The 26961-nt window shown below is 45.9% G+C and overlaps 1 protein-coding gene across 1 annotated transcript in view; it reads left to right on the top strand.

Moving 5' to 3' along the window:
* OSMR (oncostatin M receptor) overlaps positions 1 to 26924 on the top strand; it is a 52381-nt gene extending 25457 nt beyond the window's left edge. The window contains exons 5-18 of the mRNA XM_080804914.1: positions 1633 to 1908; positions 3241 to 3370; positions 3941 to 4092; positions 7827 to 7969; positions 8723 to 8873; positions 11970 to 12046; positions 13276 to 13498; positions 16662 to 16841; positions 18571 to 18675; positions 20022 to 20195; positions 20957 to 21124; positions 23739 to 23820; positions 24307 to 24379; positions 24714 to 26924. Of these exons, the coding sequence (XP_080661040.1) occupies positions 1633 to 1908; positions 3241 to 3370; positions 3941 to 4092; positions 7827 to 7969; positions 8723 to 8873; positions 11970 to 12046; positions 13276 to 13498; positions 16662 to 16841; positions 18571 to 18675; positions 20022 to 20195; positions 20957 to 21124; positions 23739 to 23820; positions 24307 to 24379; positions 24714 to 25268 (2489 nt within the window). The 3' untranslated portion in view covers positions 25269 to 26924. The remainder of the gene's footprint in view (positions 1 to 1632; positions 1909 to 3240; positions 3371 to 3940; positions 4093 to 7826; positions 7970 to 8722; positions 8874 to 11969; positions 12047 to 13275; positions 13499 to 16661; positions 16842 to 18570; positions 18676 to 20021; positions 20196 to 20956; positions 21125 to 23738; positions 23821 to 24306; positions 24380 to 24713) is intronic.
* The last annotated feature ends 37 nt before the right edge of the window (positions 26925 to 26961 follow it).

The raw sequence follows: 26961 nt of genomic DNA, 5'->3' as shown, positions 1-26961 counted from the left end.
TAATTTAGCCCTCAAATCAGCCCTTTGGAGTATGTATTGTTCTTTTTTTTTAAGATTTTTATTTATTTTTTTTATTACTTATTTGACGGAGAGATCACCAGTAGGCAGAGAGGCAGGCAGAGAGAGAGGGGGAAGCAGGCTCCCTGCTGAGCAGAGAGCCCGATTCGGGGCTCCATCCCAGGACCCTGGGATCAGGACCTGAGCCGAAGGCAGAGGCGTAACCCACTGAGCCACCCAAGTGCCCCGGAATATGTTTTGTTCTTATCCCCACTTCACAGATGAGGAAACTGATCACAATTAGCTTAAAGAACCCATGCGAGGTCATTGAGCCCGTAAGTGGTAGAGTTGGGATTCCAGCCCAGACCAACCTAGCTCCAGAGCTCACCCCCCAACCTTCGCATTACATCCTACTGCTGACAGAGGGACCCACAGAAAAAAAAACCAGACTGAAAAGATAGTAAGAGACAGGACAACATTATAAACAGCTTTGATAAATGGGCTAGATTTCTCAAATCTGTAACTCCTGGTCTAAGTCAAGGATGAATGAAAAACCTGACTGTGTATTCTAGCCCCCAAACACTGGTTCTCAGCCGTGGTTGCCCATGAGAGTCGCCTGGAACGTTTAAAAAAGCTCCCCTGCGCAGGCCACACAGCAGGGCGAGGTCAGTGGTGGCGGTGGCGGGCTGAGTGGGAACCACAGAGCCAAGCAGTCAGAGCAGGCAGCCCCTTCGGGGTTGTGACTGGGGGGGAGCGGGTCTGAGGGAGCGAGAAGGAAGCATAGGGAGGGCGGTGAGTTGGCTTGAAATGGGAGACACCTGAGGATTTTTATACACTGACGGTCTTACAGAAGGAGAGACAATGGAAAAGGAGCTATTTTAGTGACTGGCATTTCCAAAAAGGTGGGCAGAGATGTGGTCAGTAGTACAGTGTAGAGATTAAGAGGGATACATGGGGGTGCCTGGCTGGCTCAGTCCATTGAGCGTCCGAAGCTTGATTTCAGCTCAGATCATGATCTCAGGGTTGTGGGATCGAGCCCCGTGTGGGGCTCTGCACTCAGCATAGAGTCTGCTTGGGATTATCTCTCTCCCTCTCCTTTTGCCCCTCCTGCTCATGTTCTTTTTCTTGCTTAATTTCTCTAAAATAAATACATAAAACCATAAAAAGGGGGGAATGGGGGAGACACGTGGCCGTGGAGATGGGCAGACCTGGCAGATGTGAATGTGGCTTTGCCACCTGCTGGGTGAGTGAACTTGGGCTCTGTGGATCCTACTTGTGCTGGTGGTAAGAGATATCGTACATCCCACCTAACGCAGAGCCTCCCTCGGGGCTGTGTCCCATAGAGGGCAGCTGTGGCCATCACAAGCAAAGCTGGCAGGGACACCTGATCCCAGGGCCGAGGGATACACCGTCTTTGCAGTAGGAAGGGCCGCCACATTTCGCCTAACAGTAGGAGCCCTTGTAGGAAGGAGTGTTTGCACAAGCCCTGAATTTTTCTAGGTTTGCCTAGAGATTTAGGCTCGGCTTTTCCCCAGCAGGTAGAAGAGACTAAAGCTGTCATTGAGAGTGAGACCAGAGGGGCTGGTTTGAAACTTGAGTGACGTTCTAACTGATGGGCCTTTTTTTCTCTTGCAGTACAGAATTCTCTTGGACGTGACCCGCTGTTCGTTTTTCCTAAAGATAAGCTCGTGGAAGAAGGCTCTAATGTCACCATTTGTTACGTTTCCAAAAGCCATCAGAATAACATATCCTGTTATTTGGAAGGTGTACGGATACAGGGAGAACAGCTCGATCCAAATGTGTCCGTGTTCAACTTGAATCATGTTGCTTTCATTAGGGAAACCGGGACAAATATCTATTGTAAGGCGGGCCAAGGAGATGGGATAAAGGGCACCGTTCTCTTTGTGTCAAGTAAGTGTGTACATGCTCTGTGCTCTTCTTTCCTGCTGCCTAGAATAGATGGAATTTCCTTTCCCAGAAGGCAAGTAAACATTTCTACCCGTGGTCTGGATGTTCTCTTGTCTCCCCAGTCTTCTAGGAGAGATTCTGGAAAAGATCTTGAAGGGTTTCCTGTTGTTATCTCGGCCTTATTGACAGTTTTATTCCTAGAGACCAAGATTATTAAAGGGGAGAAAGTTCGGTCCATTTCCTGGACCACTGGGAAGGGCCCTGCCCGCCTCAGCCATGTGGCAGGACTGCAACATGGCGGGGGGCCGGGGGGCGGAGTGGGAGAGATGGCAGGGCGCTGACTCCAGGGAGGTAGCCGGTGTTGCCCCCAGAAGATCTGGGTTCGAATCCTGTGCCCGGGTGCGCCACCTTGGCCAAGTTTCCCCACCTCTCTAGCCAGTTTCCTTCTCTGTGAAGTGAGCCCTGGACTGGTTGTTTGAGGGTGAATGAACACAGATGGGCCTGGCCCCAACACTGTAGCCGAGGAATCCAGGGGAACCCACTCTGAAGTGGGTGTGGAAAACTTCAGGTGCTTCCATGGCTGGCGACGGGGAAGGGGGAGCACTGTGCTTTTCACGGTCTGTGTGCACGTGCCCGGGGGCACGTGCCCAGGGGCTTCCTGGATTTGGTCAGGAGACCTCCCTTCCCTGCACTGGACGTGGGGCAACATCTGAGCCTGCTCCCTCCTGCTTCTCTGGTCCGAGGCGTGCTCCGGGCTCCCGGGCACCCACCTCCACTGTCTCCCAGGGCGGGGCTTCTGAGAGCTGCAGGGATGCAGCGAGGAGGGGTGCAACTTGGAGGTGCTGCCTTTGACCTTGGAACTCTCAGCGCCCTGCTGCCCAGCTTAGCAGTCCCCCAAATCGGACTTGCTGGCATCCCAAGCCTAACAGCCCCGAGGCTGTCTGCGAGCCCTAGCTTCCAGGGGCGGCAACACTGACTTCATTCATTCATTCATTCATTCATTCATCTAACTGTCAGCTGCCTGACAGTTAGTGGTAGGTGTTGAGTGCCTCCTAGCAGGCCCTGGGGGTATGACTCCCGGGACACACTGCAGACCCTGGCACAACTCCCACCACCGGTCCCGGGTGATGCCTCAGAGAAGAACAAGGGAAGGGAGAAGGGGCCCAGATGAGGTGCCTGAACTGTGACTTCCTAGAGGTGTGGGTGGGGTGTGATGCTTTTATCATTCAGAGTGATTCTGTGGCCTGAGACCCAAAAGGAGCTCCTGTTTTCCTTGTCTTTCATTAAAGGGATTTAACTAGGCCTTTCATCTATTTTTTTCCTTTGTACGGACAGAGGTCCTCGAGGAGCCCAAGGACTTTTCTTGTGAAACCCAGGACCTCATGACATTGAACTGTACTTGGGATCCAGGGAGTGACACCGGCTTGCTCAAACAGCTTTCCCAGAGCTACACTTTATTTGAATCGTAAGTTAGCTCCCATGGAGTTCTTGACAGAGTCCTCCTTGTTTAAGGCACTTGTGACAGCAACAAGAGGCACATTCAAATGTTGAGGAAAATGTGAACAGATAGTTTACAACCGTCCTGCCAGAGTGAGGAAGAAGTCTTTCAGTGGTCTGTGGTACTTTCCACCTGAGTTTCAAGAAAGGAAAACGTCACATAAAAATGATAAGAAAGCCTGTTCGTGGTGAATCTTGATGTGAACATAGTTCCATCCGGTGTTCTGAGTCTACTTAATTTCTAACTTTTTAAGAATATTTAAAATACATTAAGGAGTCGTCTCATCCCCCATGTTGGTGGAGGGGGGCAGTCAATGGTTCATGGTCATTACACATTTCACCACAGAAGTCGAATTTGTTGAAACGTTTTCACTTTGGCATTTGTTGATGGCGGGGGATCGACACCGTCATGTGGAACATAATTTGGAGGCCACTGAGTGTGCCCTGAGTGTAGGGATACATCTCTGTGTTGACAAAAGTGTAAACCCTGAAATCGTTGTTTTGTGTGTGTGTGTGTGTTTTGTTTTTTTTTTTTAAGATTTTCCGGGAAAAAGACCCTTTGTAAACACAAAAGCTGGTGTCTTTGGCAAGTAGCTCCAGAGTCCCAAGACATGTATAACTTCACACTTACAGCTGAAAACCACTTACGAAAGAGAAGTGTTCACCTTCTTTTTAACCTGACTCATCGAGGTGAGACCAGTGTCAGAACCCGCTGTGGTTACGAACTCATGGTTGTGTGACATGCTCTCTGATGGAGGAAATGTTGTAGATTTTTGCCTAATTCACATTCTAAGTGAAATTTTTAATTTAGGGGCACCTGGGTGGCTCAGTCGGTTAAGTGTCTGCCTTCAGCTCAGGTCACGATCCTGGGCTCCCAGGATTGAGCCCCGCATCAGGCTCTGTGCTCAGCGGAGAGTCTGCTTCTCCCTCTTCCTCTACCCGTTCCCCTCCCCTGCTCATGCACACATGCGCGTGCTCTCTCTCTCTCCACCTCTCTCAAATAAATGAGTCTTTTTAAAAAAGAGTTTTCATTTATAACTCTCGTTGAAATCACACTTCTCTTCATAGAAGCATGCATGGCCCACCATCCCTGGTTATTTGTTTTGATAATGTAATAGGCACCTGCATGCTTACTACTCACCTTCAGACTAGAACTCCGACTGGAACTCACTGCCTCTCCCATCCCACAGCCCCCCCACCTGGCTCCTTCCACCAAGCTAACTACAGATTTAAATCTCGAATGTGTGTATGTATGTATAGGTGTATGTATTCTCATTTCTAATGTCATCCTAAAAATACTGTTTTTATTTTGATTGGTTTTAATGTATATAAAAGACATCAAGCCACATGTGATAATTTAGTAATTACTGCTTGTGTGATAGTAAATTACTGATATTGACCCATATTATTGAGTGGTGTTATAGTCCGTTGGTTTACACTGCCGTGAAGTATTTCATTGCATAAATTTATGGTATTTTGGTCAGGCATCTCCTCGAATGGTTTTTCAGGTTGTATCAAGGTTTTTGTTCTCAGGGATGGTGCTACTATGAGCATTATGGATGTAGGACTGGCCTCCTTTTGTTTTCTTTAAATTATTTTTTATTTATTTGACAGACAGAGATCACAAGTAGGCAGAGAGATGGGCAGATAGAGAGAGAGAGAGGAAGCAGGCTCCCCGCTGAGCACAGAGCCCGATGCGGGCTCGATCCCTGGGCCATGAGATCATGACCTGAGCTGAAGGCAGAGGCTTTAACCCACTGAGCCACCCAGGTGCTCCCTCCTTTTGTTTTCTTGAGTGTATACCCCAAAGTGGAATTGGTGAGGACATAGAGAATGTGAATGAGCAAATTCAGACACAAAGCCAAGTGGTTTTCCAAAGGGGCTTCCCTGGTCTTACCCCAGCCCTTGAACTCATACAGCCTCTCCATGCTGGGGTGGTTGCCCTTTCCATTGTGTCAGTTTCCTGGGTATACATACCCTGGTGTCTGTCATGGTTTTGAGTACAGATCCTGAAGGTTGAGAATCTCTTCCTATGTTTTGACCACGTGTTTTCTCTCTTATGAAATGCAGAATCTTCACATGTGTTCCTTTTTTCTAGAATGCTCATCCCTTGCTTTTTACTTTCTTAATTCCTACATATCTTCTAGATTTTAGCTTAATCACCAGTCAGCCAGATAATGACAGGGTGCTTCTAGTATAGCTGGCACTGGGGACTTGGCAGTGAACGAAACTGGGTGACTGCCCCATGTGAACTTGGGGTGTGAGAGTGTGTTGGGGGAGGGGAAAATAGTGGGGAGTGGACACGTACAGTATCTCGAGTATCACTACACACTGTGGAGAAGGTCAACTCGGGTCATGCGGTAGAGAATGCCTGATGCCACTTCAGTTAGGATGAGGCTGCCAAAGAATGAGAGAGAAACAGAAAATATCTAGGGGAAGAGCATTAGAAGCAAAAAGAATAGGATTTGAGAAGGTCATAGGATGGGAACAAGCTCTGGGTTGTTCTTGAGAGAGAGGAGATCGGAGTGCCCTGGTCACGCAGTGACTGTGGGACGAACTAATACCGGCTGTATTAGAAGGTGTCCATCGGGACAGGTCAGTGACGTGACTTAAGCTGTAGGAAAAGCTCGTGCAGGTGGGGCTGTCAGAGGCGACGGTGGAGAGAGGAAGCTGGATGGGAGGCTATTGCAGTCGTCAGGCAGAGACTTTGCACCAGATGGTGTGATGAATTTGGTGGGATGTGGTCATATTCTGAATTCACTTTGGGATAGAGCTGGTAGGACTTACTTAGGGAAGGTATGCAGGTTACAAGGGGAAGAGATTCCTAGAGCTTGGGCCTAAACAACTGAGCTAATACTGGAACTATTTCCTGAAATGGGGAGGGTACCGTGGAGGAGCAGCTCTGAGCAGGATGGTAGAGTTCTGTCTTCGCCGTGTCGAGGTTGAGGTGTCTTTTAGACATGGACGTATTGAGGAGGCAGTTGGATGTAGAGTTTGGAGAGCATGGAAGGAGTCTGGGATGGAGAATTAGAATTGTGAGTCATGAGCCTATGGATAATGAGATAAAGACGAAGGCTCAGGATAGGGGCTTCTAGAACTCCATCTTCTAAGTCAAAGGCCTTTTACACTTTCACTGTGGTCACTCCACTTTCAATGTCACATTTGGTTTTGTGGTTATTGATTCGTGTTTGCTCCCCTGTTGCACTTTGAAGGCAGGTCCATGACAGGTTTCATTTTCTCTCCCATCTGACAATTTCTTTTTATCGGTGTGTTTGGAACTTTTATATTTGACATAATTATTAATATGGTTGGACTCAATCTGCCATTTTCTTATTTATTTTCTATTTGTTCCCTCTGTTTTTGTGTTCCTCCACTCTGCCCAGCCTGCCCCCTTTGGGATTATTTGAATATTTTTTTTAGTATTCCACTTCAATTTGTCTACTGACTTTCTCCTACATCTCTTTGTATTCCTGTTTTTTCCCTCTGGAGATTATGTTACTAATGTTTCACAGTTTTCTTAGAGTTAATATTTTCCACTTTAAGTAAAATATAGAAGCTTTACAACCCATATGTCTTCCTTTACCCCCCACTACCAGCACAGTGATATTTTACATTCTGGTCTTCTGCAATCTGCCTGTTGCTGTCTACCTTTGAGAGTTCTCAAATAGAATATTTGAGAATGCTCCATGCACTGTATTGACTGGATTCAGGAAGAGAGATAGGATGGGAGGTACTTACTTTGTCTTTTTAAAACCTGAACCTTATCCAGTCCATTTTTCATTTCAGATATTATATTTTTTAGTTCTAAATTCCCATTTGATTTTTTTAAAAAAATGGTTTATATTTTTCTGCTAAGAAGCATTTACCTCTATTCATTTCAAACTTGTTTACTGTTATGACATGGGTCTCTCTTAAAGTCTGTAATCATTGTAGCCATGTGGGCCATCTTAAGGTTGGCCTCTGTTGATTATCTTTTCCTTTGGAAATTGGTGACATATTCTGGGTTTTTGTATGTAGAATACTTATGGATTGTACCTTTGACATTGTTGATGTTATTTTGTTTAGACTCTGGGTTCTGTTATACTCTCCCCATGAACCACTTCTCCACGTTTTGATCCTCTTTGACAATCTGCCTTCTTTTGTTTAATTTTAGGAGTCCTGGGTAGTTTCTTCTTATGTTTTGTTCAGAATTTCTAATATAATCGATGAGAGAGAAAGGCTGTAGTTGGCTTAATCCATCTTGGCTGTAAGTCTGGTTTTGTTTGCTATTTTTTCAAAAGCAAACAACAAAAAAATACCAGTGAATAAATAAATGTAGACATGTACTGCTGTTTACCAAAGTCTTTTGGATTTATGCTTGAATTTTTTTTTTTTTACTTTGTTTCCTTTTTTTTCTTTCTTTTTTTTTTCTTCTTTTTTGGCAGTGCACCCAAAGGCTCCCTTCAATGTATTATTCAAAAATGTAAGTGCCACAAGTGCCACCATGACGTGGAAGGTACACTCCATTGGGAAGTATTATACACTGTTGTGCCAAGTTGAACTCTACGGTGAAGGAAAAGTGACACAAGTAAGAATGCTGCTTAATTTCCTATTTTCAAAAATCCCTTTATGTTCTGAACAGAGAGACTTATGAATAAAACCTCTTTAAAATCTTATTTCTGGGGGAGGTGGGTGGGGAGAGGGATAATTGGATGATGAGCATTAAGGAGGACATTTGATATAATGAGCACTGGGTGTTATATGCAACTGATGAAGCATTAAATTCTACCTCTGAAACTAATAAATAAATTAATTAATTAAAAATAAAATCTTGGGGCACCTGGGTGGCTCAGTGGGTTAAGCTTCTGCCTTAGACCCAGGTCATGGTCTCAGGGTCCTAGGATTGAGCCCCGCATCAGACTCTCTGCTTGGCAGAGAGCCTGCTTCCCCCTCTCTCTCTGCCTGCCTCTCTGCCTGCTTATGATCCCCCTCTCTCTGTCAAATAAATAAATAAAATCTTTAAAAATAAATAGATAAAATCTTATTTCTGTGCGGGTTCAGATGGTAAGGGTAATCTGTTTAATTAAAAAGTTCTTGGAATTAATCACAAACTTTAGAGTTGGGCAGAGGGCTTTAGAGATTTTCTTTTCCCAAAGAAAAAGTAGTCTTACCCCAAATCTGATTGAACCGTGCTATGATTTGACTTTGCAATGAAGTATGCTCACCACTACACCTGTTTCCTCTATTCCTTCTTCTGCTTCTTGCTTCTTGTTTCCTTTTTTCTTTTAATTTCATTTCTTCTTATCCTTCCTTCTTCCCTCCCTCCCTTTCTTTGAAAAAGCACAACGTTTCCGTCAAGGTGGATGGTGCGCGCCTCTTCAGTGGCCTGGAGCCGGACACGGAGTACATGGCCCAGGTGCGCTGTGCTAACGGCGACCGCTTCTGGAAATGGAGTGAGTGGACGCGGCAGAACTTCACCACAGCCGAAGCTGGTATGTTCACCTCCCTGCGGTTTCACTCAAGGATCTCAGCTGACTCATGGGAGATGGGTTAGGGTTTCCCTGAGAGCTTTTGACTGTACCCAAACCTGAGGGGAACATATTGCAACAGAGGCTGAATACTCTTTTTAAAAAGAACTGGATTAAATGCTTAACGGCATGTGAGTGGGAAGCCATCCACCTCAAACATGCGTCAGTCCGTGTTCTTTCTTTTGTACGTTTTCTCTCTCGTCTTTGATTTTGCGAAATGGTTTCTAAGCTAGTATTGCTGGGTCCCCATTGGATCTGGAGCTATGTAAATCAGTGTAGACTTTTCAAAGTAAGGGCTGGGGACAAACAGTAGTGTCCATGCCAAGGAAAGCTTTGTTCTCATACCAAACAACTTCAGGCTATGTGTGGAAATGTGATGATATTTGGAAACTGAATTTTTAGTGACACGTCATTCGTTCAGCAGCAGCGAGCTGTGAGTCTTCTCGATCATTCTTGCGGTGGGACTTTCCTCACCCCGACTGAACCACGAGTCTTTCTGACAAATAACTACAGCTTGCAGTGCCTTCCAGTTAGGGCCTCCAGAGATGAGCTGGCCCGGCCCTGCTTTCATCTCCTTCCCACTCAAAACGACAAATCATCGTCGTTGCCCAGCAGACAGAGGAGGCAAGTTCTGCCTGTACATTCCTGGTTTGTGGAGTTACTGAGGGGCAGAGACGTAGCGATCGTGACAATTAGGGCAGCTGGCCCTTACGGAGTGCCCCACAGAGCTCCAGCACTTGCTGGGTTTTTCTCTTACGCCTCACACCAGGCAGGAGACACGATGGGTAACCATCCTCGCTGTGTAGGTGAGGGCCCCGACGCGCACAGAGGAGCAGTGATTTAATTGGCCTCGCCAAGGAGTGACAGAGCTGTTGACTGTGACCCAGACCCCGACCCTCTGACTCCAGAGCTCTCCCCTCACCTAGAACCCGATTCTGTGTGTTCGGTCTCTTGAGGCGGTTATTACAGCCTCCAGATGTTGTCGATTCAAGTCTGGCTCTTTTACTGCCAAAGGAAGGAGTATATGTATTTATTTGATCCCGACTTCTCTTCCTCTGTGTGTGTGTGTAGGCGTGTGTGTGTGTGTGTGTGTGTGTGTGTGTGTGTGTAGGCTGGCGGGGCTTTCTGTTTCTCCACGGGGGACCATTTTAAAGTAGTGACTGGAGCTGAGGGCTGACGAGGACAGCTCTTCCGAGCCTACACGTGGGTTGGTCACTGGTTGTCCTCAGCAGCCTTCCTCTCCTTGTCTGGTGTTCCAGCCCCACCTCCCGCCACTTCCCCCTCCCAACCTGCTCCCCCACCCTCCTGGGGGCCTCCAGTAATTTTTTTCTAGAGGCATAGACTCCTCAAGAATCCCTGCTGTAGAAAAGCCCTGTTCCTGACAGTAACGTGGTATCCCCCTCAGTTGTGTTTTATTAAAGAATTTTTACTTTAATGATAGTGCTCTGCTTTGGGTTTTTTTTTTCTTCCAAATTTATTCCAACATTATAACTAAAACTGAGTATAAAAGGACAATGGCAAAAGGGTAGAGTTTTTAGTAAATTGTATTTCTTTTAGTGCAAAGAATCTGAAAATAATAAATTTTGCTTTTGATAATAACAAGAGAATGAGATGAAGCTACTGGTGGTGAATCTGTACGTATACATACCTATCTATCTATCTATCTCTATCTGTATCTACATTTTTTTAACCTCTGACAACACTGCTTGATGCTGGAAAGGTCGATGTTTATGTGTAGTAGAACCATGCTGCAGTGTAATCGTAGTGAGCAGACGGAAATGGCAGCAGTAGAAATACAGCAGAAACTATACTGACCCAAACGCAAAGCGCTGTCAGCTGTGCTGTAGGTGCTGTTCTCACAAAGCCTCACTTACCAGCCCGCTGAAGATTTTGCATTGAGCTTAGAGTCCTGTGTCGTTTCTGAGTATTTTAGTAAGTTTTTGCTTGCGTATTGGCTTCTCCAGTGGATTACTTAGCAAACTGAAATCTGCTTCAGGGTGGCTCAGATGGTTAAGCGTCTGCCTTTGGCTCAGGTCACGGTCTCCAGGTCCTGGGATCGAGCCCCACGTCAGGCTCCCAGCTCAGCGAGGAGTCTGCTTCTCCCTCTTCCTCTGCCTTTCCCCCTGCTTGTTCTCTCTCTCTCTCTGTCTCTCAAATGAATAAATAAAATCTTTTAAAGAAATAAAAATAAAATAAAATCTGCCTTAATACATTTTTAAAAATACACAGTTATCTTTAAGTTGAGAAAGTGTCAGCAACTAAAAAGGGACTTATTTATGTTTCAACTATTAGGCACAGTAAACTATATTTTTATAAAACAGCTAAATCTTTGTGTTATGCTCCAAAACAATTCTTCTTGCATTGAGATGTTTAGAATCAAACCACAAATCATTTGTCCTACAATTTGCTGGTGATAAATACAGGTTTTTCTAGAACACTATAGTAAGGGAGTGAGCAGGTGCCCAAAGTGTCCAACTGGCAGGCAGCTTCCCCAGGCAGGCCGGGAGCTGGCGGAGAAAGAAGTGTGGGGAGGAGGGAGTTTGGGGATCAAGGAGGGGTGCCAAGGCCAGGCGAGAGGACCAGTGAGAGGACTAGCCACTGTGAAATCATGAACACACGTCAGAGAACCACCAGCCCCTAGGGCTCCCCGTTAGTGCACCTCCATTGCAACCTTCGCAAATGAAGCAAGGAAGTAGCAATGATCTGCTGCTCTTAGAAATTCAGCAAATGAGAAATTTACCTAACTAACCCCCTACAATTGGTCTAACTGATGAATGATTCCAAAATTTTCTGGTGACTTCCAGAAACTCAGGCTTGATGTTCATAAGAGCTTTCGGTTTGATGCAGCAGACCTTTTGTGAAGCACCTACTGTGCGCACTTAGTGAGGCGTAAACAGTTGGCTGTGGACAAGTGGGTAGAAGTCACAGAGAATGAAGAAAGTGAGAAGCAAGCCTCAGGTAGGCAGGTTGTCCTCACTTCTTCTGACCGAACTAGAAACAGGTTGTATTGTTCTACATACATATAACAGGACCCACAATCTTTCCTTTGGTTCCTTTCAGCTCCCTCAGAGGCTCCTGATGTCTGGAGAAATGTGAAATCAGTGCAGGGACGTTGTGTTGTGACTCTATTCTGGAAGGTAAGAAATACGGATTTCACAAGACAGGTTTGCTTGTCACTGTCTTCTGGGGTAACACCAGATACTGGTGCCATCTTTGTTGAGGGAAGGGGGGACCTTAATGTGAGCCCAGTAGAACTAGAACGTCTTACCCAGGGGAGTCGTCCCTGCCCACACCCGTTCCCTAATGCTGGGACTGTTCCTCCTTGACATCCCGTTCCACAGATGGCCAGTCCTGCATCTCTGAAACTTCTCTTCCCGCCTCCTCTAACTTTGGCAGGGCTCAAGGCATGAGTGTAAGTGGAGAAGCGTATACCATATTTAAAAGTTATAAATATTAAATACAGTATTTACATACAGGAGTTACGCGTCAAGCTGAAAAACTTTAATGTAAATATATTTGGGGAAAAAAAGTAAAATCTATTTTGACATTCTCCCTTGCCCATTAACGCCTGGCAACCTGGAAGTCCAGGTTTGTGTTCAGAACTCTCAGAGCCTCAGATCATGTTTTCACAACGAACGCAACAATCCTAGGAGAGTTGGCCCCAAGCCATGCCCCCATCCCCACCCCCCAGCTCTCCTTCCCACCTCCAGGCTGGCTCTCTCTTCAGGGAGCCTGGCACTCACACGGGCACAGTCTCTGTGTCCAGGCTCTGGCCACACCTGGGTAAACAGCTGCTCACAGTCCATTTTCAGGGCTAGGGGTGTACATACCAGGGCCACTGTCTGCCCTTGAGAAGGCAGCCTAGAGGGACAGGCCCTGGCAGTGAGCTTGGGACTGTGTGGGCAGGGAATTCTCTTGAACCTGGAGGATGGTCTGGAGGGGGCCATGTGCTCCATGAATGGCTCAGGGCACAACTGTGCAGGGAGAAGACGGCTGAAGGGAGAGGGGAGGCCAGAGGCCAGGCCCCTCCTGCCAGGATCTGCTCGTGTCTTCCCCCCTCAGCGCTCACTGACTCCTTTCTTATCCAGGCTGAAGAGAAGCCCTTCCTCTCTAGCTTGGTCCCTCTTCTCTGGACACGTTGTGCTCTTGAGGAGCTCAAATGGTCCCCTTCTCTACTCAACTTCAGTTAGAGTGGAATGCCTGATTTTAAGCTTGGTGTAGAGTGTTATTTTCTCAAACTGTTTTTTAATTTGCTGGTGTGTGTGTGTGTGGCAATGGAGGGACAGAAAAGATTTTTAAAAAGGAATTATGCAAACTCCTTTCAAAGAAAAGCCCATTTTGAAATGGTGATCCGTATTTTTTTCAGCCACTATCAAAACTGCAGGCCCATGGGAGGATTCTGTTCTATAACATAGTCATAGACTATCTAGACCGAACATCTGTCTCCGAGCTCCTCTCCATTCCTGCTCCGGCCAATGGTACAGAACTACCTCTGAACCAGTGTTCATCCCAAATCCGCATCACGGCTAATAACAGTGTGGGCACGTCCCCTGCTTCGGTCATCGTAGTCTCCAGAAAGCCTGGAAACGGTGAGTTTTGTTTTGTCTCATTTTGATTCTCTGGTAAAGTGTCAGTGATGTAATTAAGCAGGAATGGGCCAATTGGAAAGGCAATAAATAGCCCAGGGAGACAAAATGTCTAGCTGCCAAACACTGTCCGTCCTTCTCTTTTGGGCTCAGGCCGGCTGCGGGCTTTCTGGGACAGGCCTGCTGCGTGCGGGAAGAATGACCGCTCCGCCGCAGCCCCGCGCGTGGCTGCCCTGAGATTCCTCAACAAATTCAGAGTTTTCCCTCATGTTTACCCAAGTATATGCAACACCAGTGAGCAGTCTCCACTGAGAGCTGTCAGCGTGCTTTGTAGCTTATGAAATATGGGTCGCATTTCTTGCAGAATATTTTGTCAGTCTCTGTCACCCAGAAAGAGCCCCTGAGCACGGCCAGAGGTGATGAAAGGAGAACTGACTGGCGTCAGCTTTCCAGAGGGCTTTGCAGAAGCTGCAGAATGAAAGATGGTAACTAGCTAGTCTCGTAGCCCGTGAGAGACCAGACGAGGTGGAAATGACCTTACATGTACAGTCGGTAGCCACATGAATGACCGGGTTGGGGCAGCTGTGGGGAGAGGCTTGACGCATTATCCCCATGCCACCTGCATGCGCATGCGCTCGTGCACGGGAGCGCACTGTGCGAGTGCGCATGCTCAGGTGGCCCCTCCTAGCCGTCCCGCACTGGGTCCTGCACCTGCCCTAACCGGGCTTTGCTTCCAGCAGCGCTGCCTCCCAGCTCCGGCTCCAGGGGCTGCGGTAGGCCGGGTTACACTAGTCTTCCAGGTTGGGCTTCCCTTTGGGTTACGTAGGCTAGATCGGAGGACGGTGGTGCTTTATTTGTTTTTAGAACTACCCAGTGTGTCAAGGAAGAAAAAGAAATCCAGCTTGTGGCACCGAAGGAAAACGAAGAATTTCTTCACATGACCTTTGCTTGTCAAAAACTGCATTAGAAAAGAAAGTGAACTAATAGTACACTGTATGTTAAATAACTGAATCTAAATAAAAAATGAGTTACTTAAAAAGTTAATAATAATAATAGAAGAAAATGAAAAGTTATATTCTATCTTCTTTAGGACAAGATGAGGAAAAGTGGGCATTTTAATCACTCTGGGGAGCTGATAAAGACAGCCTTGTGTGAGGCCCAGTCCAAACAACACTGCAGAGCTCTTGGTTGTTGGCGGCCTTCTACTGTACCTTCCTTCCCCATACACTGCCCTCAGACCCCCCCATACTTTCCCTTGTGAGTCTCTATCCAGCCTTCCTTAAGTGGCCCACATTCTTAAATCACCACAGTGGATAAAGTCACTGATGCGCTATGAGGCCAACTGTTAACGTTAAACCAATTCATACTAGAGTGTGAATGATTGAAGAAAAAGATTTTCTTTCTCCTTCCTCCTTTATCTCTGCTTCTCAAAACATACTTACAATTTTCAAAAAGCAGCTTGATAAGGGTTATGGTTCGGAGTGTGGGATGAAATTTTAGCCAGGGTGAATAAGTCAAGTGAAGAATGTCAGCTTTGATGTGAAAGAGATTTTTTTCTCTAATGGGAGAAGACAAGAAAGCCATGTAGGTGGAGTATACAAAGACCTTCACAGAGAACCCTTTGTCTTATACCTAGAGCTACATGTCCCTTTGGGTATCCCCTGGTTATTGTCTAGAACAATTAAGAGCACTGTGCTGGGGTGCCTGGGTGGCTCAGTGGGTTAAAGCCTCTGCCTTTAGCTCAGGTCATGATCCCAGGGTCCTGGGATCGAGTCCCACATCGGGCTCTCTGCTAAGCAGCGAGCCTGCTTCCCTTCCTCTCTCTCTGCCTGCCTCTCTGCCTACCTGTGATCTCTGTCTGTCAAATTAAATAAAAAATCTTAAAAAAAAAAAAAAGAGCACTGTGCTTTCACACCAATGTCCAGCTGTAATTAGGGGTGCCAAAGGAAATACAGGAGGCCCAGTTAAATTCAAGTTAAATTCAAGGTGAGTAATGAGTAAGTGTTTAGTTAAGTCTGTACCATGCAATATTTGCTCTTCATTGATTGCTTTTCTGAGCGGCTGCCTGCAGGCCCACTCACTCCTCAGTCTGGGTCTGCTCTCACGTGAGCGACCAGCTGGGACCCCTGCCCTATGAACAGTGGCAGACTATAAAGGCAGCCTGGGGAAACAGGAGAAATTCTCATCCCCCAAGGTGACTCTGCTTGAAATCAGTAGAACTGGGAGTCCATTGAGATCCTGTCACTTGTTTCCGGTTGAAAACTCCCCTGGCATATGAAATAGGTTGAGATGACAGCCTGATCATGAGGACTGTGCACATCCCTGCAGAATCCAACTTAGTTCATAGCCGAACTTGTTTACTTCTGTCTTTCTCACTCAATTTCTACCCCTAAAATCAAAGAAGTAGTAGTTCATCCAGGAGCAGCCAGCATTACGTGGGGGGAATTAAGACACATTACTCATTTGGCCAAGAGAGATTTTTTGTAAGTATTAAGCACCAGACATGGTGTCAGCAATTTGTTGGGGAAAGGGAAAGATGGTAAATATTTTAGACTTCACAGGTCATACAGCCTGTGTTCTATATCCTATATTCTTTGTTTTTGTGCGACTCTTTAAAAATCTTTTTTTAAAGATTATTTACTTATTTATTAAAAAGAGAGAGAGAGAAAGAGAGCATGAGAGGGGACAGGTCAGAGGGAGAACAGACTCCCCAATGAGCAGGGAGCCCAATGTGGGACTCGATTCCGGGACTCCAGGATCATGATCTGAGCCGAAGGGAGTTGCTTAACTCCCAGGCGCCCCCGTTAAAAATCTTAAACCCCTGCTTAGTTCAAGGGTCATAAAGCAAGCTCTGGAGGCTAGATTTGTCCTGCTGCAGTAGTCTGCTGACCCTTGTTTTAGGGACTGAAGTCTGGTTGGGTCTCAAGATTAGGACAAGAGGCATCCAAAGGGCAGAAGTGAGTATTTGCTGGGAAGTGAGAGGCAGGAAAACACCCAAGAAAACATTACCCTGTCCCCAAGCTTCTGTAGCCACCACAGTGACAGGGCTCTTCACTGTCAGAGAGAGTGTATACTCAAGTTGATTTTCTTCTTTAAAAACTTAAAAAAAAAAAAAAACCCAAACACAATTAATTCTATCTGAAGCATGGCTCTATTTGTCATGTAGAAGAAGTTGAAGAAGAAAGAGTTAAAGGCACGGAAGATGGATTCTTTCTGTCTTGGAAACCCCAACCCAGACACGTCACAGGCTACCTTGTGGAGTGGTGTGAGCATCCCCGGGACCCGCCCTGTGATCTCCAGTGGAAAAACCTGGGTCCCAATGTCACAAACACAGTTGTGAGCTCAGGTAAGACGAACGCTGCATGTTGCCATCTTGTTCCAACCGCCTCGCAGCAAGTTCAACTAGGACCTCTGGACCATCTCTCAGCTAGTTGGTGCTAAACTAGTCATTTTGAGATGACAAATCCAGCATGGGTGCTCAGAGCTCAGATTTTACAATGATGTAGCCTAAGATTTGGCCTTCAGTCTACTTTTACACAGATAATCTGGACCTAAGGCTGGGATAGGTTCTCATGAGTTTTATGAACTTGTGCCTCGAAATCAGTGGTCTCAAATGAATGGCAAAGGGACATTATAACCCTGCCTCTCTAGAGAGCTTTTACAAAAGCAAAGAAATGTAGGGATTTGGGAGACATTTTGTTGTGCCCGAGTTTTCACGTCTGAGAGACCACCAAGGAGCCAAGACCGATGTAATCACATGAGGGTTTATTTGACAAGCTTAAGCTTGGGCCCAAGTATACCTGACACAGCGGAGTAGGGACTTGGACCCCGAACCAGATTACAGTCAGAGTTTTTGAAGGCAGAGTAGGGGTGGACTCGGCGGTGGGTGAGGGCAAAGGGGGTGTTCAGAAGGGCTATCAGGGTAAAGAAGACTGTGAGGCTATTGAAGGCCTGGTTACTATCAAGCCAAGGCCATTTTTCCCTCTAATGAGGTACTAACATGAAGACAATTGGGAGTTTCCTGGTGGAATGTCACATTCCTCCTATCAGGCGTCCTTGTTAGTGAGATTTAGGTTTAGTTTCTTTGTTGTTAATCACTAGGACATTTGTAAACCGAGGGAGACTCCTGTCTTGCAGGATTGTGATTTCTGCAAATTAACTATTTGTTTACACATATTATCGAGGGGAGGGGAGCGGGTGGAGAGGGGGTGAAAGGTGCCAGCTTTAGCTTGGTCAAGATGGCTGTACTTATGTCAGGGCTAGACTTGAGGTTACGGGTACAGCCTTGTTTTTCTTGGCCTCCACAATTTAGGACACAGACTTGTAGGAGTCAATCGTCAACTCCTTCACTTTCAGTGGAAAATGTAGAACTTGATGTCCTACCTTCCACATTGGAGTTGTAATTTCAAGATTGCCAGTTTAGCAGTCAAAGAAGCCTAGGTTCATGGCTGCAGTGGTGCCGGGGGGGGGGGGGGGGGGCGTCAGCAGCGCCATCTGCTGGTCTTAAAATACAGATGTGGGACTTGTCAGCGTCCGGAGCGTGCCAGAGGCCAGGGAGGACATTCATTTGCTGCTGGGGAGTGAGGAAGTGAGGCTGCCCTTGGCTTGAGCAGGGCGGTGGTGGTGTGGCTGGTGTTGAAGGTGGACTGCAGAGCTGCAGGCGTGAGGGCAAAGTGAGGAGGTGCCAGCAAAGCCTTCCAGATGCTCAGCTTTCATGGGGGCAAGAGAAGACAAGTCTTCTCGGGGGACTTGGAGTCACAAGAGACTTTAAAATGGTTTTCTGTATCTGGTTGAATTCCACACCCCTTCCTCATTGAATTTCATGCATGTGGACTAGAGAGCGTTGAAGAGCTCTTGTTGGAGAGGACGGTGTAGAGGATAGGCCCTGCAGGCTTCGTTGGACACAGTGGAGGACTCCAAGGCCAAGGGAAACAGGGAAGATGGTGGAGATGAAGTGCAGGAATTCTAAGGAGGAAATTATTTAGGAGCCAAGTCATTTTTCATTCTCTTCCTTTTCAGAAATAAAGAGATTGCCGCTCTGTGTTACTGACAATCTGCTGACCTTTCTTCTCTAGATGCTTTCAGACCGGGGGTTCGATACAACTTCAGAATTTATGGAATTTCTCCAGAACGGGTTCCCTATTTATTAGCGAAAAAAACAGGATACTCCCAGGAACTGGGTAAGTTGACAGCGTGTAATGTGTCCGTGGGCACACTTGTTCGGATCGATCCAGAGATCCCAGCCATGAGTTTAGGAATATTTCAACACGTTTCCTAATTTTCAGTGTCTCATTTATGCTGGTAATTAGGTCTTAATAATATTAGTAATGATAAACTATAAACTATTTTCATTAAAGACAATTTATAAAATATTATACAAAAGAAGAAAAACTCATTGCTAATTTTACCACCCAAACACAAATATCCAGCTAATATTTGATGTATATCCAGGTATTGCTTTCTCTGTACAGATACACATTTTTAAATAAAAATGGGATCTTACTCCATGCAGTTTTTTTACTCCTGTCACTCCCTATTATCTAACTACATCATTGCAAAGTGTTCAATTGTTTGCATGTGTCAAACTCCCCATTGGTGGACATGTAGGATGAGTACAATGTTTTTCAACTAGAAACTGTAAAATTCATCTTCAGGTATCTTTCCATCTGCAGTGCTCAGTCCCTTTTCTCCCTAGCCCAGTCTCTTATGACCTCTGAGTCCCCATCATTTTAGCGATATCTTTTAATTCTTATCTACAATAACAGTTTTTAAATGAAGTCTTAGAATACTTGAGTCAAAGGCTTAACTTTAGTTTCTCTTCTTTTACAATTTTCAAGAATTTTGACACATATTGCGAAATCAACCCCTAGAAATTTCACTGTGATTCCACCAGCAATGGAAGGCAATTTGATGTCACCGAAATCTGGGCACCCAGGACCTCCCCTGCCTTGCACTCATCAGGTCACGTCTCCCACAGCTCCATTTGTGGGAGCCATCTGTGACGCCCCGCGCGTGTGTTGCTGGTGCACATGTCTCTGTGCACAGATGTGTGTGGGAAACAGGCCCAGGAGGCTTTCAGAATGAGCACCCGCTTGGAGTATTTCAGTGACACTTGGATGGCTTGGCATTGTCACCTGGGAACTAGAGTTCCTCAAATGCCCCCATCAGTCCGTTCTCTGGCAGCGTCTTCTGTCAAACACTATTTAGAATTCAAGAGCACAGTGAAGTCTAAGAAGCCCTTTATTTTCTTTCCTACTGTGTGACCTCGTGCAAGCTGGTGAGTGTCTCTGGCTGTCCCTTTCTTCACCCATGAAGGGCCAGGCTTGGATAGGAAGATGGCTCAACTCCTCCCAGCCCTCACAAACCGTGTCAAGGCATGAATCCCCTAGAGAAAGAGAGAAAACCCCTGAACTTGGCAGAAGTGCCTACAGCCTCCAGACTTGGCTGTGGCTCGACTTTTTAGTTTACATGTGTGCTTGCAGAATATTTCCAGTGATGACTTTCTTACCCCAACTTCCTTTCCTAGCTCCTTCAGACAACCCTCAAGTGGTCATGACTAACCTGACTTCCCACTCCTTCACTCTGAGTTGGAAGAATTACTCCACTGAATCACAGCCCAGTTTTATACAAGGGTACCACGTCTACCTGAAATCCAAGGCGGGGCAGTGCCACTCAGGATCTGAGAAGGCGGTTCTTTCAGGTGACGTTTTTGGTTTGTTTACTCTTTCAAGACCTCACTACTTCTATGCAAGGCCATTTGAAAGGTGGCCAGGGGTGCCTGGGTGGCTCAGTCGGTCAAGTGTCTGCCTTTCGCTCAAGTCATGATCCCAGCGTCCTGGGATGGAGCCCTGTGTCGGGCTCCCTGCTCAGCGTGGAACCTGCTTCTCCCTCTCCCTTGCTTATACTTTGTTGAATAAGTAAAAACTTTAATAATTAAAAAAAAAAAAAAAAGGAAGGTGGCCCTGTGTGACTGTGGCCAGGCTGAATCTTCTTCTTGCATGCTTTTATGGTCCAAGGTGCTCTTCAACAAATTAGTGGGCAAGAGGGCGGGGGTCATTATTGTAACTGACTCAAAACCAAGTGCCTGGTATTTTTGACTTATGTGAGTACCATCAGCTCCTTAACCTGCCAATTATGAAACTTTCCTGCTAACTCCCTTTTCTTTTTTTTTTTCCTTTGACCTCGTTAAAGGTTTATTACAATGTATTTTTAAGTCTCAAGCTCTTACTGTGTCTGGAAGATTCGTGTGCTCTTTCTGGATCACCAGCACCCCTTGTCTCCTTTGCTTTGCTTGCCATCTCCTAAATATTTTACCAGTGACCCAGAGTGATGGACTCATGCTTCAGTTCTTGATTGGTTTAGGATGCTGACAGTGTCGAGTCAACAAGAGTATTGGTGCCCAGCCCCGTCACAAGATCTCTCTCTAATAATTATTTTTCCTGATTTTTTAAAAAATTACAGATGATGCAGTATGTTGCAAATACAAAATTGACAACCCAGAACAAAAGACATTTGTCGTGGAAAACCTACAGCCGGAATCCTTCTATGAGTTTTTGGTCACCCCGTACACCAGTGTTGGCGAGGGCCCCCATGACGCTTTCGCAAAGGTCACAACTCCTGATGAATACTGTGAGTTTTCCCGCATCAACTCTTCCCTTAGGTGTTGCTGGGAAGCTAACAGATCACGCGCACACTGACATTGGCTTTGTTGAGATTAGGAGTTTTTAAACTTTTCTGTCTCTCGCTCTCTAGATGAGATTCTGTTTCAGACAAAAATGTACATAACCCCACTATATTAACTAGAAAACAGTGGGGCTAGTCAGACTGACACGACCTGGAGCCTTCGCTGGCCTGTCTCGGTGGCCCTGAGGCAGTCCCTGGAACTCCATCCCCAAATGGTTTGAAAATCCCACAAGGCATGGTTTCGCCTCCAGTTCGGAAGAGCCCCAGACCTTCTGTCTGGAGGAGGGTTGGTGTTTTCTGCCGCTGGCCTTCTGGCTGGTTTCCCTCCGTGGTGAACCAGCTGCTTCCTGACTTTGCCTTTCTGGGGGCGGTCGAGAGAGGTGGGGTGGGTTGTTGGCTGCAGATCGGGCAGAGGCAAGAAGTGTTCCTTCAGGAGCCTGGTGTTTGCTGATTGGGGGGTGGGGTTGTGAGATAAAGAGATCCGTTTTTCAAAATGCATTTGCTTTGGAAGGAGAAAGAAGAGGGCGGAGAGAACAGCGGGACCCGGTGTCCAGGCAAGGCAGACCTCAGGCAACAGGAAGGTGGTGTGGGAAGAAGGGGAGATGCGGGTATCCCATAGTGGGTGGTGGAAGACACTCCTCCCTGAGAAACAGACCGGCCGAAGAGTCTGCCTGCAGGGACCCGTGGTCCTTGGGCCTGGCGCAGAGTCCCTTTGCCGGCAGCGGAGCTGTAGGGACAGGATGGCGGGGCAGGTAGAGCGGCTGTCCGGGCTGTCCAGGGCTGAAGACACCCACGACTCTGCCAGCAGGCTGGGGCCCTGCGTGCTGCTCAGTCCTCAGGTTTCCAAGGCAAAGGTCAGAACTCTGAGAGTCAGATTAAGATTCCAGTTAATGATTTCCATTATTTGAGCATTCTTGCTGTTTGAGGGTCAATTTTAAAATTTTAAATTTATTTCTAGGCTATTTTTATTCCAGCTTTGGTATTCCATTTAGGTGGTAGGGGTGTGTGTGTGTGTGTGCGTGCGCGCGTGCGCGCGAGAAACAACACGAATAATTATCCTTCTCTCAAGTATATTTTCTAGCTTTCATTTATCTCCCTTACTCATCCTAAACCTCCCTTAGCCTTCGCTGCGACTCTCTATTGATGATGTCGGTTATTACTAAAGAAGAAGCAATTATGCAGCAATGACAGTGACACTCCGCAGTCACACTAATAATGGGGGCGAATCTCACAAATGCCGTGCCGCGTGACGCGACAGAAGCCAGACCCGACTCCTGCTGCAGGGTGTTGTGACACAAAGAGGCAAACGCAGTTTGTGTTCTTAGCGGAGAAGACAGTGGTTACCTTAGGAGGGGATCCTGGTTGCATGCGGACCCCAGGCGGGCTCTCTGGGGAGCCGAGCATGGTCCTTCTCTTGATCGGGATGCTGGTCACGTGGCTATTTTCAGTTGGTGAGATTCCTCGAGCTTACTTTATGAGCACTTTTCTGAATGCAAGGATTCCATTTCAATAGAAGTTTAGCAAAACCGGCCTGAAACTTGGAAGCGATCATGGTTAGGCTCCCAGGCTTGTTCTCAAATTAACTTAACTAAATCTTAAAACCAATTATAGTTGTCAAAAGTACGGATCTGAGAGCAAACTATTCTCTAGTGGGGTCATGAGGAGGGTTTCCTTCCCCTCCCCGCTGCCGTAACTGAGAGCCAGGTGCTAGCGGCTTGCTTTGCGTCCTGTTCCCTTCAGACAGGAACTGTCCTTGCCTCCAGACCCCCGTACTGCCCCATCGCACTGGGTCGGGCATCTCCCCAGGCCTGCGCTCCCTGACAGAATGCCAACATTATCCACCGCATCCCCATCCCCAAAACAAACCCCACTCCCGTGCAGGGGCACTTAAAGCAGGTACTAGGATTACAACTACCACCAGCCCATTGGCCAAACACAGTCATGCTGCTGAGCCCCTAGTGAGGGGCAGAGAAGTACACTCCACCCACCAGGAAGTTTTGGCAAAGGCAGGGAGTATAATTCTAATAGGAGGAAGGAGTGAAGAATTGGAAGTAGTGATCCAATGTGTCAGAAGAGAAAATGAGGGGTACCCGGGTAGCTCAGTCCATTAAGCATCTGCTTTTGGCTCAGGTCATGATCCCAGGGTCCTGGGTTCCAGGCCCACATCAGGCTCCTGGCTCAGCAGGAAGCCTGCTTCTCCCTTTCCTTCTTCCCCCCCCAACCCCCCGACTCATGCTCTTACTCTCTTTCTCTCTCCCTCTGACCGTCCCTCCTGCTTGTGCTCTTGGTTGTGCTCTCTCAAATGAATAAATTTAAAAATCTGGAAAAAAAAAAAAAAGAGGGAATGAATCCAAGTCACAAGGTGCTGACAGCAGATGTTCCCTGTGTTGGTTGGTTGGTAGAACCCCCACACCGTCAGCCAGAAATCAGACCGAATCTTGCATAAATAGATTTTTGAAGAATAATAACTGTGAAATTAATTTCAGTTTTAACTTACTTTTGTTCCTTTGAGGAGGGAAAAGTACTTGTTAAAAACACCACTTTCTGTTTTCTTCTCCAGCCCCTACACTGATACGTATCATACTCCCTATGGTTTTCTGCATTTTGCTCATCATGATCACATGCTACTTGAAAAGTCAGTGGTAAGTGTGTGGGGAAGAACTTTATCCAAGAAGTCAGAGAAAAAAAATCTAGAAACCTAGAAAGGGGTTTCAGAAGCTTGAAATCATATTAAATAATGAGAGAAGGTGCTGAAAAAGCAAAGGACAGAGACTTCGGTGAAAATATGAAATTTTTAAAGCACTTTTGCTTTCCAGGTCGATACATAAGGAAGACGATAGCCATCTGAAAAGACTGCAGAGCCTGTTCAATAACATAGCTAATGCTGGTAGTGCACACCTACTTGGCAATATTCTAAGTACTTTACACACAGCTCATTCAGTCCTCACACCACCACTGTGAGCAGGAGAATTACCTCCACTGAATCAATGAGTAGATGTGAGCATAGCCCGCCCAAGGTCACACAGTTAAGTGATAGAGCCAGGTTTGGAACCCAGGAATCTGGCTCCAGAGTTCTTTTAACTAGTCACTAATTGTAAAATTCAGTCCAATTTTTCACTGTTTTCTAGGATGAAGGAGAAGTGTTATCCTGACATTCCAGATCCCTACAAGAGCAGTGTTCTGTCATTAATAAAATCCAAGGTAAATGGTGGGAAATTGTATGTGTGCTATATATCTATTAAAGACCAATTTAGGGCTGGGACTGTAGTCATACTTTTCTAGACCTCCTCAGGAAGATAAAACAAAGCAACAGCCACCTTGGCTCCCGTAGCCATGAAATGGGTGAATGGAACTTTGAGATTTCTTCCATTGGGAAAATCCTTTGGTTTGCACCACCACCTCCAGTTAACCTATGGCTAGGATGAAACACACACACAGAACTGAAGACCTGAGTGCATTTCACATACTTTATATACTCAGACACACACACATACACACACACATTTCATATTTGTGTGTTTTTTGTTTGTTCCAGGAGAATCCTCACCTAACAATAATGAATATCAAGGACTGTGTTCCCGACTCTATTGAAGTTCTAAATAAGCAGGAAGGCACTAGGAAGTCACTCACAGAAACTGAGTCTACCAAGCCCACCTACCTTTACCTCCTTCCAACAGAGAAGAGATACTCCAGCCCTGGACCCTGCATCTGTTTTGAGAACTTTACCTATAATCAGGCAGCTTCTGACTCTGCTTCTTGTGGCCATGTCCCAGCACCCCCTAAAGCCCCACCAAGTCAGCTGGGACTGTTGACATCATCTGAAAATTTACTAAAGGCACTAGAAAAAAACTACATGAACTCCCTGGGAGAAATTCCAGCTGGAGAAACTAGTCTAAATTATGTGTCCCAGTTGGCTTCACCCATGTCTGGAGACAAGTCGAATCTCCCCACAAATCCACCAGAGCCAGCACTCTGTTCAGAATATAAAATGCAGATGGCCATACCCTTGGGTCTTGCCTCTCCTCCCTCGAGTGGAAGTAGCAGCCTCTCTTCCATTACCCTTTTAGATGAAGGTGAACACTACCACTAATCAGTATACCCATTTCATGCATTTATGCTACATAGACGCAAAAAAGGAGCATCGCCAGCACCATTCCATCACCTGATGCCTCGGCACCTATTTCCAGTGAGCAGTCACAGTTGGCACATGAGACCACTATAGTCTGGCTTGGTTTCAAAGGTCAGAAACTATGGAACTTAACATCTCTCCTTGGAGCAGGCTTGCCGTAGAAATGGTGGGATATTGGGAATAGGCTTACCTTGCTGCTGTGTGTTTCAGGCTCACTTTGGAAGAGCAGACCCGGCACTTGGCACGGGGATAGACCCTGCCCACTCAGTATTGGACAGGGTGGCTATGGTTCTGGGAGTTGTTTTTAGAAAGGAAGTATTTCCATTAAGTTTTACCCCATGTCCAGTATCTTAAGGGTAAAGAAACTAGATTTAAGGTTTTAGCGAAGGCCACAGAAGATTCGTTACTAGACCGTAAGATGCCCAGATTAATTTATTCTGGGTGTGTTTACTAAGTCACAGATGTTTGAGAATAAAACAGATTTGAGACTTGCCTTTAAGTGAGAACAATTTTTAGTTTATTGATGGCAGCAAAATGAACTCTTCTGGGCCCACAGACCTTATCTGAAAGGTAAGAAATGTGAATATAAACTAAGATCCCCACAACTGCCTTTCCATTTAGCTTAATACAGTTAAAGAATGGGACTGGCAAGGAACTTAGTGTCAAGACAACAGCACTCCTACTTGGTAGACATCAGTCTTTGGCCATAATTTTTGACAACTACCTCAGAATAGAAAAAAGAAAATGTTATTAATTCCATTCACATTTTATGGTTCCTCTTTTTTTTTTTTTTTTTAAAGAACTACTATATATAAAGACCTGTTTTCATTTAGTACCCTTTGGTCCTTGCAATTGTCTGGGTCAGGAAAACACCCTGTCTCATTTATATTCCTATTATGCTAACAGTGAATAAACAGAAATGTCGTTTTTGGGCATGGTTTTGACAGAATTGTAAAGAGCTATATAGAGTGGGAAGTTCTGTATTCGCTCAGCAGCAGCTTTGTCTCCTTGAATCAGTATATACAAATGCACCAGATGCTTAACAGGTGTTCAGTATGTGCCCGTTCCTTTCTCTTCCTTCTACCCATCAATGCTTCCTGTTTATTTATCACATTTCTAAGCAAGAATGATCAGGAGTTCCTTGTTTGCTGTGCTGGAAATGACACCATCTAGACCTCTGGCACCAAATGCCCTGCAGTGTGTCATCAACACGACACAACCAAGAGTGAGAGCAAAAGATCCACATCTGCAAGTGAGGTGACTGCCAACTGGCCTAAATATACCAGCACAAACCAGGGCTTCTGTTCAGGCTTTTCAACTTTTTTCTTATGTAGAACTAAACCTTTTGTTGGAGAAGCTGGTTATGTACTACTAACACAGTACAAACGACTATCTCGATTAGTCTGATAGTTTCGAGACGACTTCGGGGACCAGTATTGTCATCATTTAGCCTTTATTGCTTTCTCATGGTTAACAATTACAAAAGAAATGTCAATGGCAATGAAGACTGATTTGTAAATAGTATCTTTCATACAGATTTTCTTTTAAAAATAACCCATGAAAGCTTGAAGTCATTTTTGTCGCAAAAAGTCTTAATTAAAATAGTTCACCACTGCATTTTGCGTTTTCTCTACCTCAATGAAATAAGAATTTA

The sequence above is a fragment of the Martes martes genome, assembly GCF_963455335.1.
Source record: "Martes martes genome assembly, chromosome: 5".
Taxonomy (NCBI): domain Eukaryota; kingdom Metazoa; phylum Chordata; class Mammalia; order Carnivora; family Mustelidae; genus Martes; species Martes martes.
The sequence above is the reverse complement of the archived record's forward strand: the minus strand, read 5'-3'. Positions and strand labels throughout refer to the sequence as shown.